The sequence below is a fragment of the Chinchilla lanigera genome, unplaced genomic scaffold (genome assembly GCF_000276665.1).
Source record: "Chinchilla lanigera isolate Chin_1 unplaced genomic scaffold, ChiLan1.0 scaffold00005, whole genome shotgun sequence".
NCBI classification, from domain to species: Eukaryota; Metazoa; Chordata; class Mammalia; order Rodentia; family Chinchillidae; genus Chinchilla; species Chinchilla lanigera.
The window spans coordinates 40,851,217-40,867,938 of NW_004955406.1; the positions used below are offsets into that span (position 1 = coordinate 40,851,217).

The 16,722-nt window shown below is 51.5% G+C and overlaps 2 protein-coding genes across 2 annotated transcripts in view; one reads left to right on the forward strand and one right to left on the reverse strand.

Annotated features, from left to right (window-relative positions):
* Cntn2 (contactin 2 (axonal)) overlaps positions 1 to 11,229 on the forward strand; it is a 30,549-nt gene extending 19,320 nt beyond the window's left edge. Inside the window, exons 14-23 of the mRNA XM_005375340.1 lie at positions 67 to 187; positions 889 to 1,047; positions 1,501 to 1,650; positions 3,457 to 3,527; positions 3,848 to 4,082; positions 4,304 to 4,416; positions 5,431 to 5,617; positions 5,933 to 6,045; positions 6,688 to 6,856; positions 7,244 to 11,229. Of these exons, the coding sequence (XP_005375397.1) occupies positions 67 to 187; positions 889 to 1,047; positions 1,501 to 1,650; positions 3,457 to 3,527; positions 3,848 to 4,082; positions 4,304 to 4,416; positions 5,431 to 5,617; positions 5,933 to 6,045; positions 6,688 to 6,856; positions 7,244 to 7,353 (1,428 nt within the window). The 3' untranslated portion in view covers positions 7,354 to 11,229. The remainder of the gene's footprint in view (positions 1 to 66; positions 188 to 888; positions 1,048 to 1,500; positions 1,651 to 3,456; positions 3,528 to 3,847; positions 4,083 to 4,303; positions 4,417 to 5,430; positions 5,618 to 5,932; positions 6,046 to 6,687; positions 6,857 to 7,243) is intronic.
* Positions 11,230 to 14,357: 3,128 nt separating this feature from the next.
* On the reverse strand, positions 14,358 to 16,386 carry Tmem81 (transmembrane protein 81). Its single transcript, XM_005375341.1, has one exon. It carries the CDS (start codon positions 15,629 to 15,631, stop codon positions 14,699 to 14,701), a length of 933 nt encoding a protein of 310 aa, XP_005375398.1. The 5' UTR covers positions 15,632 to 16,386; the 3' UTR covers positions 14,358 to 14,698.
* Between the last annotated feature and the right edge of the window lie 336 nt (positions 16,387 to 16,722).

The window sequence follows — 16,722 nt, forward strand, 5'->3', positions numbered from 1 at the left end:
CTCTGCTCTGTGTCTCATGGCCCACTGGGCCACTTTCTCTGACCTGCTGTCCCCCACCCCATGCAGAAGGAGACTGTGGGGGACCTGACCATCCTGAATGCCCAGCTGCGCCACGGAGGGAAGTACACGTGCATGGCCCAGACGGTGGTGGACAGCGCGTCAAAAGAGGCCACTGTCCTGGTCCGAGGTGACGTGGCTTCCCACCTGTCCCTGTCCCTGGCGCCCTTCCTGGCCAGCTGTGCAGTCCTGACTTGCTCGCCTGGCTATGCTCCTCGCCCTGAAAGCGATGGGGAAGGCTCCTGACAGACACCCTCTGGGCTGGACACCGCCACCTCATTAGTACCTCAGTGGTCTTTGCAGGCCTTCAGCAACTGGCACATTTTCTTTCAAAGTCAAATTTAAAGAAAAAACAATTCACGCAAGCTGGGCATGGTGGTGCACACTTGTAATCCCAGCACTGTGGGAGGCTGAAGTAGGAGAACTGCAAATCCAAGTGCAGCCTAGGTGACTTAGTGAGGACCCGTCTCAAAACAAAAAATTTAAAAAACACCCAGGGATGTAGCTCAGTGCAAAGGCCCTGTGTTCAATCCCCTAGTATTGAAGAAAAAAATCCACCCTTAAACATCCCAAGATAGTACTTTGCCTAGCTAGGTTTTCAAGCTTAATGCTGGAAGAGCTCTGCTGCCCATCCTTCTGTAAGGGCGGCCAATGTGAGCACTCCCAGCCGAGACATCCCTCCCACCACACCTAACTATGATCCCCCTCTCACCCGGTGTGTTTGCCTCGCCCTCTGCTGCCAGGTTTTGGTACTGCACCCGCCCCAGCCAGGCCTGAATCAAATTGAAAGCTACTCATTTCTGACCCACTGCGCTCTGCCTCTCGGTACAGGTCCCCCAGGTCCCCCGGGAGGTGTGGTGGTGAGGGACATCGGTGACACTACTGTCCAGCTCAGCTGGAGCCGTGGCTTTGACAACCACAGCCCCATTGCCAAGTACACCCTGCAAGCGCGCACCCCACCTGCGGGCAAGTGGAAGCAGGTCCGGACCAGTAAGTTGAGGCCCCACCTCTCAGAAATTTCAGCAGGCCACCTCTCAGGCTGGCTGTGGGAAAGGTCAGAGGGCCAGGCCTGAGGCAGGAGCTTTGAGAGGGACACGTATTGCCCTGGGCCAGCAGGAAGAGCCCAGGCCGGAAGGAGACTCATAGACGCAGAAGTGTGACAGCTGGGAGGAGGTGCTCGGTCTGTGCCTCAGGGAACTGAAAGGGTTATTGCTGGAGCAGGGAAAATAGTCATGGGTGTGGGGTGCGCACAGCATTAGCAAGGGCACCAAGGCAGCAGTGTTTACTAGTTTCTCAACCATTTGAGAAAGAGGTGCTGAGTATTTAGCATATGGCCCACTCCACAGCAAAGACTGGGTACCAAGAGGAGGTTCCAGCAGTGCCTGCCAGCTGCATGCAGAAGAATAAACGCATGCTGCCCTGCGACTCCCTGGTGCCTTACAGATCCTGCCAACATCGAGGGCAATGCTGAGACCGCCCAGGTGCTGGGCCTCACACCCTGGATGGACTATGAGTTCCGGGTCTTAGCCAGCAACATCCTGGGTACCGGCGAGCCCAGTGGGCCCTCCAGCAGAATCAGGACCAAGGAAGCAGGTCAGGGGTCTGGGGGTCCGTATAGAGCTTTCAGCAGGACAGAGACTCTGCCCACCCCATACAGGGAACCCCAAGGGAGCAGCCATTGTGAAGTCTCAACCCTGCTCACCTAGTTTTTGGTCTTAACAAAACAGTGGGGAAAGGGCACCCAGTTGGGACAAGTACTGCTGCATGGATGAACCACCTGGGACAAATCCCTCATTTAACAATGGAGCCAACCTGACATATGATGTGAATCTATCATTTTTTAAGTTTAATTTTTTAAAAATGGGAAAGGCAAAATTTGGAGAAGGGTCACACTGGCAGAGCCTAGACTTGAACCCAGGACCCTGGGAGGTGGGGAGATGTCCTTCTGTAAGGGCGGCCAATGTGAGCACTCCCAGCTGAGACATCCCTCCCACCACACCTAACTATGATCCCCCTCTCACCCGGTGTGTTTGCCTCGGGAGAGGCAAAGACAAGCATATGCAGTAGAAATCAGATACTTAGAAAGTGTGTGTGTGTGAGTGCGTGTATGTGTATGCGCGCAAGCACGTGCGCTGTGCGGGGGGGCTGGGGAAGCAGCCAGAGTCTCCACATTCTTGTTGAGATGGCTTCTTTGAAGTAGGAAGGAGTAATCAGGAAAGGCCTGTCTGAACCAGAGTGGGACAGGAGGTAGGGGTGAGAAGCAAGAGGAGGGGCAGGCACAGGCCATGCGAGCTGGGGGCCTCAGGCCCACAGGCAGGGATCAGGACCCTGCCGCCTCCTCCCGCCTACCCAGGCCTCAGCGCGGACATATGCGAGGGGCAGCCTTCACATCACCCTTTGCCTCGTTCCCCCGTGCTCCAGGCTGGCTTTCCAGGCTCTTCCTGGAGTCACCAGACCTTTTTAACTCATCTTTCTCCTAAGTAGGAAATTCCAGACAGGGCACCTTCCTCGACCCTGTCCAACCTGGAGATAAAGGGCTTCCTTTATTCTAGCATCCCAGGAGTTGATGAGCCCAAGGATAATGATGCTACAGAGGAACAATGCCGGGCTTTAAAGTCTAGCTGGGCTGCACATCAACTGTGTGAGCACAGGCTGGGCCACTAAGGATACCCACCTTGCAGGATCAAATGGCATCGAGTTTAAGTGCCCCTTGCAAAGTACAAAGCCTGAAGATGTCCCCCCCAGAACCGAGTGACGTTTCTGCAGGAATATTTAAAAAGTCAGCCAGGTTACTCCCTGCCAACCTGCAGGATCTGAAAAATACACCCTTGTTTTAGTGTAAAATACAGGAAAACAAATATAGGATTGTTTAATACAGAGAAATTAGAAAACGAAATCTTCCACAAAAAGAGAAATAGTAATACAACACCCTGGAGCCCAAAACAAATGCAGTTATTGTTTTGTTTCATTATTTGGTTGAATTTTTTTCCCCCATCAACTACAGTTCTGGGACATTTATTCCCCTTCATTTAAAGCAAGCTGGAATTGATTTCTGTGTTTTAGTTTAAGCCAACATGACCATCATTTATGCAGCACCTACTGTATGCTTGCTGTTCTCTCGGTCAGTTTCATTCTCATCACATCCTTTTAGAGAGACATCTTCATCTTAAGGGGGAGAGCAGAGGTACAGAGAAGTTAAGTTACTCAACCAAGGAGACACAGCTAGTAAATGGCAGAGATGGGATTTCATCCCAGGTCTGCCTGAGCCCAGGGCCCATGCAACACCAGGCACAACTGAAAGGTGCCTCATCCTGGGAGGGTCTACAGCCATAGGCTCAGGGCTTATGCTAGCCTGTTACCCATTAACAAGCCACATCTATGTCCCTCGGTCCCTGACAGTCCCTTCGGTGGCACCTTCAGGACTCAGCGGAGGAGGTGGAGCCCCTGGAGAGCTCATCGTCAACTGGACCGTAAGCTGGCAGGGACAGAGCACAAATGTGCCTTCACTCCACAGGGGACAGGCCTCGTTCCCCTCCTCCTCCCTGCTTGACTCATGCCCCATGCGATCAGTGTGCAGAAAGGCCTGCCACACAGCTCTGACTTAAAGGCTAAGAGCTCCCTCTCCCCCTTTCTTTTGCTGCCCTTTTCCCAAATCCACAGCAGGTTACACTAAAACCACAGCGGGCACAGCATTCTGGGGCTGCCCCTCTTGGTGAAGGTTGGGTGGAGCCAGAGGATGGGCAGGGAAAGCACCCGCGACCCCTCGCCCATGCCACGCTCTTGCCCTCAGCCCATGTCACGGGAGTACCAGAACGGAGACGGCTTCGGCTACCTGCTGTCCTTCCGCAGGCAGGGCAGCAGCAGCTGGCAGACCGCCCGGGTGCCTGGCGCCGACGCCCAGTACTTCGTCTACAGCAATGAGACCATCCGGCCCTACACACCCTTCGAGGTCAAGATCAGCAGCTACAACCGGCGTGGGGATGGGCCCGAGAGCCTCACAGCGATCGTGTACTCTGCCGAGGAAGGTGGGCACCCTGACCACCCTTGTGCCCAGCTGCTCGTCCACAGGGTGTGGTGCTATTCGTGCCCAGCTCTATGCAGGAGCAGCAGGTGGCCTCCTGGCTACTTTGTCTCCCCTCAGGGCTCACCTCCCAAATCCTAAGCAAATGCAATCCTGGCTGGGGCACTGCTCTGTAAGACACAGGGCTGTCCCAGGGACTTCAAACTCCTCTGTATTGGTCCCCAGAGCCCAGGGTGGCCCCTGCCAAGGTCTGGGCCAAGGGGGTCTCATCCTCAGAGATGAACGTGACTTGGGAACCTGTGCAGCAGGACGTGAATGGGATTCTTCTGGGGTACGAGGTAAGTACAAGCTGGGGCCTGGTCGGCCCTCTAGGAATCACCCAGGCACCAAGATGGCAAACTGTGCCCCAAGTCTCTGCAGCACTGTGGATACGAATGTCAGGGGGACCCCTGGCTGACACCCCTGGCAGGACAGATGTATGGGCAGCCTGCCAGGAAATGCCTGGCAGAGCCAGTGCTGGGAACTGGGGAGCCTGGGGAGGATAAGCAGGCCTGGGAAGGGGCACCGCCTGCTCCTTTCGAGCCAGGGCCCACCCAGCCTGGCATCTCCGGGTTGCACAGGGGACAGCATGATCCTGGGAACCCAGTGATCAGCCTGTCCCTAGGAATTCTGGGCCCAGCAGTACCTGGCCTGAGCCCGGGGCCTTCTCCTGACTGTAGAGTTGAAGGGATCAGGGACAGGAAAGCAGGAAAACAAGGAACATCATTGCCTGAGTGAGATCCTCTGGGTTGGCCCTCCAAGAAAAGGTGCAGATTCCCAGCAGTACAATCAGCTCAGACTTCAGACAGCTCATGCAGCCACAGGGGGAAGATAACTCCACGCTCTGCCTTGATTTGGAAGAGGTCTTAGTATTACAACTACTATTAAAATAGGTTTGAGTTTATTCGTCAGTCCTTAGCAGCTTACTAGGGGCCAGGGTACTACTGTATGAGTACAAATAATGCATTCATATCCCTAGCGGAATCCCCTCCATCACCAGCCTGAGTGCGATGGACTGGCCTACAGCAGGCCACAGCTAGGCTGAGCCTGTGCCCACCCCCGCTCACCCACCCACCTGCCCATGTCTTGAGCAATATTCTGAGACTGGGTGCCCTGCTGGGCTGCCAGTCCTGGGGACTCACACCCATGTGGCCCCGCTCTCTGGGTGCTCATGCTCTAGCATCCAGGTTCTGAGACCCAGGATGGAGTCACAGGACTCTGGTGAACAGAAGAAAAACTGAATGGGTTTGGGGGCAGGGCAGCCCTGGAACCTGGCCTTGGCACTGGCCCTAGGGCACCTCTGACCCCCTCAGATCCGCTACTGGAAAGCTGGGGACAAAGAAGCAGCTGCTGACCGAGTGAGGACAGCAGGGCTGGAGACCACAGCCTGTGTCGCGGGTCTGCACGCCAACACCAAGTACCACGTGACTGTGCGGGCCTACAACCGGGCAGGCACCGGGCCTGCCAGCCCTTCTGCCAACGCCACAACCATGAAGCCCCGTGAGTCTGTGCGAGGGGTGAGGAGGGGTGGGGGCAGGGTCCCAGGATCCCACTTCGGCCAAGGACCAGACACATGCTGCAGCCCGCCAGCTTTGGGCTAAGCAAGAGCAAGGCTATGAGTCAACTGAAAAAAAGGGGATAGTACTCACGGCCTCTCCCTCCTCCAATCCTGGATTTTTATGGACTTTGTTTCTTAGGCAGCCGCAACGGAATGTACTGGGTGAAGCTGCTGAAGGCAGCGCTCAGGAAGGGCTGGCAGGGGTGGGGGGCACAGGGAATGGTGTGGGAGTCTCTTCGACTCTCCCTCCCCTGCAGCGCCTCGACGGCCTCCCAGCAACATCTCCTGGACTTTCTCAAGCTCCAGCCTCAGCATCCAGTGGGACCCTGTGGTCGCTCTGCGAAACGAGTCTGCAGTCACTGGCTATAAGGTGGGGGACATGCGGAGCTGTGATTCATAGCAAGAGGGATCTGAGTGAGGCCAAAGCAAAGGTGGTGGCTTGAAGGAGAAACTACAAAAACGGGCAGATGGGGTCTGTCTTAGTTACTTTTCTCAATGTTGGGACAGAATTCCCGACACCCAAAGTTAAAGAGGGAAAGGTTTATTTAGCTCACAGTTTGTAGAGGTTTCAGTCTATAATCTGTGGGCTCCAAGGCAGGGTTGCATGGCAGATGGGCAACAGTTCATGGCCAAAAGCAACAAGAGGAAGGGAGAAGAGGAGACAAGCTTCTTTCTGTGCCTTATCTTATATGCAGGCTACCCGCCCTAGGGAGGGTATAGCACTTGCACCCTTAATCCCAGCACTGGACCATGAATCAATCACAAACTCTAGATCCAGCCACCTCGGAAAAGCCCACCCCTCATGACTGCATGAGGCTTTTGGGGGACATCCAGACACAAACCATAACAGGGTCCCTGCAAAAAGATAAGATGGGGCTAGCAAGCACCAATGGGCTAGGGTCAATCCTTCCAGCCTCAGGAGTCTGTAAAACCAAAGGAAGGGTGGCAGGCAGGACCCCAAAGGCCAGAACTCTGTGGGCTCCTCCCTGCTGTAAGGAACATCTTTCCACAGATGCTGTACCAGAATGACTTACACCCGACTCCCACACTGCACCTCACCAGCAAGAACTGGATAGAAATCCCCATGCTGGAAGACATTGGCCATGCCCTGGTACAGATTCGGACCACAGGCCCTGGAGGGGACGGTATCCCCACAGAAGTCCACATCGTGAGGAATGGAGGTGAGGACCCTTCCCCAGCCTTATCCCCCAGGAGTATGAGGGTCCAACCAGACCACCCAAGTCAATTCCAACCCAAATTCCAAAGGGAGAGGAAAAGGCAGGAACCAAAGTAGTGTGCTGACCAAGACTTGCCCATCCCACTGCCCTTTGCCCTCCCTTCCCGCGGGCCAGGGAAGTGAGGCCACATCTTCAACTGGGTCCAGTGGGAGGCTGAAGACAAACAAGGGCCCAGCCAATGCTGCAGGCATAGAGCTGAGGATGCCACCTCACTCCCAGGCCAGCACCTGGTCTCCAGTCTTAGGAAAGGTCTGGATCCTGTCTTGAGGGCAGGACTGGGTGGTCCCAGGCTGCACTGACCCAGCCCCACATCCCTGCTGCTGGTTTCAGGCACAAGCATGATGGTGGAGAACGCAGCGGGCTGCCCGGCCCCATATCCTGGCGCCATCCTCTTCCGTTCTGTGGTGATGCTCATCCTCATAGGCTACCTGGAGCTCTGATCTCAGAGTCCCTCCCTCCGCAGCACAGCCAGCCACTCACCCCCATGGACACAGCCAGCTGGCCCTGGCCCCTTCCTGATGCCAAGATGGCCCGACGCTGTGCTGAGAGGGGTTGGTTTGAAATGCCTGCTTTAAATAGTACCCTTTTGTTGGAAGCAGAATATTTTATATTCTGCCACAGGACAGAACCATGCAAGGATATTTTCCTTAAATTGAGGCATCGGGCAGTGACTTCCATGGTGATGCTGAGCCCAATGCCTGGGCCCCTTGGGGTCCTGGGTGGAAGGAACAGGCCTATTGGACAAAGGGGTTTTAAGATTCATCTTCAAAGCAGCAGAGATGGCACTCTGAGACTGCATGTGGCTCTGCCACCTGACAGAGACCTGGACCCAGCAAGACACCAGGCAGGAACAGGCTAAAGAAGTGGGACAAAGCAAAAACATCAACTTCCCTCAACTAAGGAGGGCAAAGCCTGGGACCATAGCTTCCTCTCCTCCCCTGAGGAGTGGCATGACGGGACCTGGCATTGTCCTCCATGACTCCGAGCTGCCCTCTCTGCCCTGGTGGCTGAGACCCAGAGCCCTGATGCCCAGGGCCAGGAGCCTAGACTCCTTCAGGGTGAAGGGATGGGACTCCAGGCTGCCGCAGGTGAGAGCTGCCAAGTGTTGAGAGGCTGGGACCCCTCGTAGAAAGGGGCGCCTGCCCGGGCCTGAGGCATGGTCACCATCCAGGTGACACTGCCTTCCCAGCCAGCACTGCCAACCCAACCCTGTCACCCCAAGCGTGACAGAGCCACTTCAGGTGGCTGGGTGACTAAAGGGCTTGTTTTGAGGAGCCCCCCACCAAGACCCATCCTGCACAGCTCCCACCTTCCTCCAGCTCTGCCTCCGACTCCCTGGCCCAGCTGCCAGCCGCAATGCAACACGCACTCTGTCCTTCCTTGTCCTGAGCGTGGGAGGCTTCTGAGCAGGCAAGGACCGACATGGCCCAGGAATTCTCTGGACTGCTGGGTGAGACCCGCTCTCCAGACTACTCGGACCACTCTTCCACATTCCCAGAAGAAAAGGGGATTAATAAAGGGACAGCCTACCTTGAACTCAGGGTGTATTGCCAGTCACAGAGCATTGGGGCTGGAAGAGGCCTGACAGCTCGACTGATCACAGCCTGTACTTCACAGATGACGAAATGGAGGGCCAGCAAGGGTTAGGGGCTCCTCCAGATCACACAGCCTGTAAGCGGCAGGGCTGGGAGAAGAACTGAGTCTCCTACCTGGCTGTTCGAGGCTGTGTGTATGCAGAAGAGGCATACACACAGGAAGCAGTGCTGGTTGGCCTCGTCCTGGCTGCGAAGGTGGCTGAGGCCACAGAGGCATGAGCATCCTCGAGGGTTCAGCTTGGTGACCGCGCACATCAGGCCTGGTGTGGCTCTCAGTGCAGTCAGCTTCCTGGAGCCATCCAGGCCCTCTGCCTTCTAAGCCTGGTTTCTACGGGAACTCAACCTGCTGCGCTGGCTTGACGCCCTTGTCCCTCACCCTTGCTGCAGAAAGAGGTCAAAGCAAGGATGCTACATGGAGGCTACAGTGGCAGTACAACCAGAATCCCTAAAGCCTGCACTGTGACAGTGGGCTATTCACACTTGGGAGCAATGGGACAGGCATCTGGAAGGGCATTTGCCCCCAAAGCACCCTGAGCCTGTTTTCTGTAGTTTACAGTTAGAGCTCTATTTTGTTATGGTTTTTAAACTTCTAAGTCCTGCTCTATTTTGGGGGGCAGGTTTATGTTGATGTTCATCCACAATTTTTTAAAACCGTAAGCTCACCTTCTCCTCTACTCCCAACTCCACCTGCCCTAGGCCCCCTCGTCTGCTCCTCGCCCCCACACATAAGGGTGCAGGGGCTCGGCTCCTGGCCATTCTCTCTTGCAGGGAACTAGATGGCCTAGCATCTGTCCCTTGCTGGCTGGGATCTGACCCATGCCCAGCTGTTGGAAAGGGGACAGTGAAAGAAAGCAAGCTGCTAAGCTTTGTCTGATTCTCTGCCCATTCCTCAGCTTCAGCAGGCAGGCAGGGAGCAGGTGTCTAGTTGCCAGACTTGGGGATGATCTGGCTTTCACAGGACCTAAGCTTGCTTAAAGAAATACAGCCAAGAACTTCCTTCTAATGAGGTACATGAGAAAGAGGAAGGCGGATCTGCTGGGAGATCCAGGGGACATATTTAACCAGGAAACTCTGACCGCTGTGCAGGCAGAATTTGTTTGGGGATGTAGAACTATACTAAAGGCAGATGATCCTGCAGCCTGACATTCCAGATAGGTTTGATAAGACAGTAGGTGACTTGAGGACATGCATGCTTGCAAAACCCTCTTGCCGAGGTGGCTTGGACATGTGTTTGCTTGGAGGAGCAGACCAGACTATATGGCTTCTTAAGAGTCTCTTCCTGCCCAAGGGTCTGCTACTTTGTCTTCTCTGCTGAGATGGGCTGGGGGAGCTGACGGGGGTTCAGTCCCTATCCCCGGAGTCACGACTCAGTCCTAGATTCTCCACACTAAGCCCCAGAGGAAGTGGCCAGGGAGACGACCACAGACAAGTACGCTGCCTGAGAGGTTAGTGGCCTGTGAATGACCAGAAGATGGGACAGCCAGCTAGCAGACACCTATTCAGAGGCCAGGGAGACAGGTGCCCATCTGCACACACTGGGTCTGGCTCCAGGTTTGGCTTTTGGGTTCTTGTGGTTTAGGGCAGGGCAGCTCTCCCCAGAAGGAGTCTCCAGGCCTTCAAGGTTGTTTCTACTTTCATTCGGGGCAGAACTAACACAGACTGTGTCAGGAAGTGGCAGGCCATGGGGGCAGGGGTGGGGCTATCTTCTTCCTTATTTGATAAAGTAACAACAGGAGAGACAGGAATTAGATATCAGGGAAACTTCTGCAATGAGACCCTGGAAAGAGTTCAGTGGCCTCTTGTCTAGGGAGCTTTAAGTTTTCAGTTTCATTGAGAGGTCTGAGCCACATGAACTTGTGACGTGAGGGGGTGGGAGATGCCTGAAGTTCTTCCAGAGCTGAGATTCTTAGAATCAAGTGCTGAACACAGGAAATCTTGCAAAGGCCATCTGCTGTGGTCCCTGCACCTTAGAGGAAGCCATAAAGGGGGAAGGCTCACCCCAGGGATTGCGGTTACCACCCAGTGCCTTCCCCAGTGGGCACTGCCCCTGGGCAGTCCCAAGAGCCATCCACCTGCACTCAGGGCAAGAGCTCAAAAGTTAAGATGGCTGAGGATGTGTGATTCCCCTCATCCCTTTCCCCTGTCAAACTGAGACTGCCAGTGGGGCTCCTGTGTGTCAGAGGGGACAGCAGTACTCTCACACCTGTGTCACCGGCACAGGTGTGGTGCCATTTCCCTTCCTCGGACTGAACCTGGGCCAAAGATGGGTAGGAAGGATCACAGGGCATTTTTCTAAGGGACTCCGAGAGTTCTGCAGAAACAGGCATCCGGTGGGGTGAGGGCACCCCATGGACTTATACATGTGGCCATTAGCTTTGGAAAGGCAGGGCATAAAGGACAATTGAAGAGGAACAAAAAGGGTCAGGTGGCTTTGCCCAGAGCCCCAGGAGCCTCAGAGGCCTAAGGCATTTTGTGCCCTTAGATGGGATACATCCTCTCATGGCCCAAGATGCCAACTGACCACCCACGTCAGGACCTGCATAGCTTAGAGCTCAGGGTGTGGCACACGCCAGGCCTTTGCTGGACCACTGATTTGAAGGATTCTGTTCAAAGGATGCCACCCACTGGCCCCTGAGTTTGCTCTTGTACTTCTTGTAATGGTAGCTATTTACTGAATCTGGTAGCGGGCAGTTCTTAAATAAAGATGGTTTCTCAACCTGCTGAGGCGGCTGCCAGCAGCTGTTTTCTCACCCGAGCTGAAGGGTACCGCCTCATGCTGCTCTGTGGCCCTCTATTGCGTCCCCCTTCACATGCTCCCCTCTCAGGAAGTTACAACACACTCCATATTGCTGCACTCATCCTGGGGGGAAAATTCACTAAGCCAGCAGACCCAGGCAGGTCATGGAGTACAGTGCACACTCTGCTAGTCTGGGCAGGCTCTACCTAACACAGTGGCAGTAAACACACATTTCTTGAGTCACAGAAGTGCCTCAAGGTTCCTGATTCTTAAGACGTATGAGGTGTTGACTCAATGGTCCCAGGGGAGGGTCTTCTCCCCGCAGAGACCAGTAACCCCCAGCTGGTGAGAATGCCTCGTCTCTGCTGCCAAAGCCCTGAAATTACTGCTCAGGTCCCAGCCTCGGTACTGTCACACGCACAACACCATCCACCTAGCTTCTAGGCCAGGTATGAGCAGGAATCCATACACTCAGGGAGCCCTGGGTTTGACGTTTTCAGTGCAAAGTGGATGGGGTGCCAGGCTGGGTCCCACAGGATTTCTGAGGAAGAGGGAAATGAAGGTGAGTGGAGCCTCTACTCAGTCCTTACTTAGCATCTTGCCCAGGGCCTGTTCAGCATGAGAAGGGGCCCAGACAGACGCCAGTGTGATGCCCACAGCAGGGTCATCCCTTCCACTTGGCACCCAAAGGGGGTGCTGGGAGTACAAGCCACTGTAGAATGCAAATTCTAGTCCAGTCCGCTTTTCAGAGGCAGATTATATGCACAGAACGCCTTGAACTGAACTGGGTTGTTTCTTTACTAACACACCTGGAAGTCTTTTGTTCTCTTGCCTGCTCAACCCCTTCACATCCTGAGTCAAAGTTCAAGAACACAGGTTATTAACTAAGTGGTGTAACAGTGCATCCCACACCTGATAGCTAGCTTGCAACAGAATGGTGGAAGTTATTTACCTCTTACTAAGTCTCAGTCTCTCCATCTGCAAAATGGGAAGCAGTATGCCTCAGTAATGTAATACTGAGTTCATTACATCTGAAGTATGATACTGTTTCATGGGCATCTTCAGCAAACTGTCCAGAGCTGAAATAAAGTGGGTCATTAACAACTTTCCTGAACTCAGGTATGTCAGTTTACACAGCATTTTTCCTCCCACGGACTCACCAGCCCTCACAATCACTTGTTTCAACAATGCGGCCTTCAGAACCAGGACTTCTGAAACCTATCCCCTCTGATGTAAACAGAGAGGAGGGCAAGAGTGTGTGTAAAGTTTAAGATCTTTTCAAGCAACAGTAGTATTAAAGACAACTCTCTCTGCATGGGCCTAAGCTTCTGGTTCTCAACTGTAGCTATGTATCAGAGCCACTTCTAAAACTTTTAAGACGAAGATGCTTTGAACTCATGTCTCTCCATATGTAGCGTATCATCAGTAGTGGGTCCACTGAGTATTATACATTTTCTGATGGGGTGTAGTATAGATCTAGGCAGGGCTGTTGTCAAAGATGCTTGTGATTCATTTCTCAGGAGGCTGTGAGGAAATGACAGATGTAGACTGTAGGACACCATTCAAGACAACCAGACTAGTCAGACGCTTCAACCAAAGTTGTCAGAAGTAAACATAATGCAAACAGTCTGCCTGTTGAAAGTAAGAGTTAAGGGGGAAAAATGAAGGCAATATATGAAGCTTTTTCTCATCTTGGATCAAAAATTAAATCAAGCTGCACAGAGTGATGTGTCCCTGTCATCCCAGCACTCAGGGAAGCTGAGGCAAGAGGATCACAAGTGCGAGCCCAGCCTAGGCAACTTACCTACTTAGCCTGTCAATCAATCAATCAATGAAAATAAAAAGGTGCTGGGAATTTAGCCGAGTGTGAAGGCTCTGTAGTACTGCCAGTAAGTAAGCTTTAAAAGTTTCAAAACTGGGGAAACTGGATATAAGCTCTATGTAAGACTGAGACTTGCTCATCTTCTAGGTGTGATAAAGGTACTGTTATACAGGAGAACATTCTTATTAAGACACACATATGTGATGGGAGGCTGAGTCAGGAGTTCAAGTTCAAGCCCAGCCTTGGAGACTTAGTGACAGCCTGGCTCAAAAACAAACAAACAAACAACAATAAAAATAAGTAAAAAGGCCTGAGGATTTTGCTTAGTACAAAAGCCCTGGGTTCAATCCCTGGCACTGCAAAAAAAAGAATAAAGCATTACAATATCTGTGACTAGCTTTCAATGGTGCAGCAAAATCAATATATATTTAGAAAGATAATTGAAAAAAATACAAAGGAATCTTACCAACGGGTCTATGGGTGGTCACCAGACCTTTCAACTTTTCTCTGAATTTGAAATTTTTTAAAGTTAAAAGTAAACAACAGAATCCCTTTGACTACAAGGCAAACTGAACTGGTGTCTTTAGGGGCTCAGGAATGTGTTTTTCAACAAGTCGTCCAGGTGATTCAGACACAGGGCTGGAGAAGAGAACTAGGCTTTGCTTGCTGCTATTCCTCCTAAGCTAGACAGAGGTCACGGAAGAGATACTGTTTCTCTCAGCAGAATTAGCTCAGCTGGCAGCCAAGAGCTTTCCCCCAGTGGCTCCATAAGCCAATTATCTCAAACACAGTCTGAATGGCCACCAAGGGTCCTCAGAGTGGATTGCCCACACAGGAATGAAGGAACCAGTCCTCCTTGGGGGCCTTGGCTGCTATAAGAAACCAATACACTTGACCTTTCCAGACAAACAAACTTCAGGGCACTGAAAGGGTGAAAAAAAAAAGGAGCAGGGAAAAGCCAACTGTTTCATGATTGGGTGAAGGATCTTGTGTTTTCCCAGGAAATTCAATTTAACAGTGAACATAAAGGGTTCACCTGGGGAGGGCAGGGAAGGCAAACAATTCATTCACATTCAGTGACTGGCTATTAAATACTTGAGTCAGGTGTCCTCATAATAGCCTCTGCCATGTATGGGCACATGCCCTGCACAAAGCAGACAATCTGCCCAATGTCTAGTCTAAGAAACCCAAGGAAAATGAAAGCCAGAATGGTTAAGAGACAATGTAAACAAATACAAGAGATTTTAAAACAAAGAGCAAGAAAGGAAAAAGGTTAGGTTTCCATATAGCTATTGTGAATTATTTTTATTGAAGAGGGAAAAATGAGCTCTCACTAGAAAAGCTATTATTACATCCTTCTACATGAATACACTGCCTAGAAGAGGGAAATGGAGGTGGAAGGCATACAAGTTATAAAGGGTAGGAGATGAATGCAAGCTTGGAAGATAATCTCTTCCCAGGAGCCAGGGCAATGCTGCAGCACCTAGCAGCAGAGAAATCAAGAAGAGATCCATCTGGGATACAAAGAAGCTAGAGATTGTTGCCAGGTTACCATGAGGCAACACCTCCCCATCCCTCATGCAGTCTTTTGACCAATCTACTATCAGGCAGCCAAAACACTCCATAAGAAGCTAGCCTGGCTTCCTGGGCAGCCAGTAGCTCAGGAACAAGGATTTTAAGCTCTTGTGGCTGTCACTGTTGTAGGTCTCCCTCAGCACCCTGCAGAGGGCTATGCTCACCAACACGCCACCTATCACTCCTCCTACAGTTCCTGCCACCAAGGCTGATGTCACCTTCTTTTGCCACCTGGGGCGGTAAGGCTTAGAATAATTGTCCAGATTAACTTCCAAGCCCTCATCTATTAACTTCTGCTCCTCAGTAAGGGACTGATGGAAATTCAGGTTCACCAACTTTGGAGGAAGTACCCTCAGCCCAAAGTAGAGCCTTTTGACGAGTCTCAAGTTTTTGAGCAGTTGCACATCACAGCGGTATGTCCCAGAGTCATATTCCCGAGCAGGTCTAAATTTCAGCAGATGAGAGTTGGCTCGGAAGGGTTTGAAGACTTCATCATTTGTCGAGATGATACCCCGAGCAAGTCTCCAGGTGAAGCGGAATGCTTCCTTCCCAATCTCCAGGATGTCTGAGCTGAGACAGTTAAGCTCAAACTCTTCCCCAATGAGCACAGTGAAATGGAGCATTCCGCAGATCCAATTGGTCAGACACTCCAAGCGCTGGGATGTACATTTCCTCCTCACCCCATCAGGGCCCACTTCACAGACAGTCTCCTCCTTATAGCCAAGGCCACAGGTGACGGTACAGGTTGTGGCATTGACAATAACTTTCCCTACAGCTTCCTGCAGCTCCTTAGGGATGGCCAGTGTTTGAGGTGAGGTTGCAACCAAAGGCAGGTAGACAGACACCACCAGGCTCCCAGTGATAAAACTCGTGGCCAAAGTCTTCATCGCTAGTAGGCACTGCACCACCTTGGCCAACACCCTCCAGGTATTCCAGGTCAGTCCTCCAGTGTGGTGGCTTACCTCCTCCAACATCAGAGATGCATGCATTGTCAGTAAAACAAATGCTACCAAGTACACTAAAGTTCTTATTCACAGGCAAGTTCCAGTTCTTATTCAAACACAAGGCCCCAAGGCAGAAAAAACAAAAAGTAGAAAGCAAAAAGAATCAATTCTCACTTTACTATCTATATCCTTTTCAGAGCCTCTTAATGAATTTAAAGAGTCCTCTTGAGAAGACAAAGGTGAAAAGACTTCCGGAGCAGAAATGAATTTCCAAATTAGCCCAAAAGCATGGTGAGGTTACACTCTTCCTCACCCAACTCCCCTGATCCAAATTGTGGGATCTAAATGAAGGGTTTCAAAATCCCAAGTTAAATCTGACCAAAAAAGAAAATAAACACTGTAGTCTGAAAAAACCAGAATGTAACTTGAATTAAGTTCAATACCTTATTTACTGGTAATTTTCCTAAGCCTTCTATAAAAACGATTAACTCTAGACTGGAAGGTAAATGACTTCCTGAATTTCTATTTCCTCCTTTGTAAGTGAAGACCCTGCATTTTTCAGGAAGATCACCTTGAGCTTCAAATGATACAGTGCACACGAAAACACTTTGTAAAGTGTCAAATACTGTGTGTAAGGAATTTTAAAAAGAAGTAAAAACTCACAAAGACAAGGGGCCAAGACACTCATTCAGATTAATGAAAGAGGCTACATCAGTGGCAGCACCTCTCCCTCCTGCAGGTAGTCTTCTTTCCCAAAGAGGCCAAAGACATCTGCTGGACGGGAGGACTCTCGGCCTACAACCTCTACCCTACAGAACACAGAAACCTGTCTGCTTAGGTCGGTGAGGTTGCTATGAAACAGCTATGATGTCAAAGATGGGTTCTCAACCACTTGACAAAAAATTAGTAAGCAGATACTCATTTTGGGCATTGGTTAAAATCAAACCAATAAACTTTATGAAACACCTTACTCTTTAGCAAACAGTATTCAATGGGCTTTAAAGCTAATTTAATATAGGAAAAAAAAGACTAAGTTTTTACTGTTTTAAACAAAGAATGACCCTACTGACAGGCATTTTTATAACCTCTAGAATGCCCAGCACTAGAGTCTCTTTAACTACACAAATTTACACTGA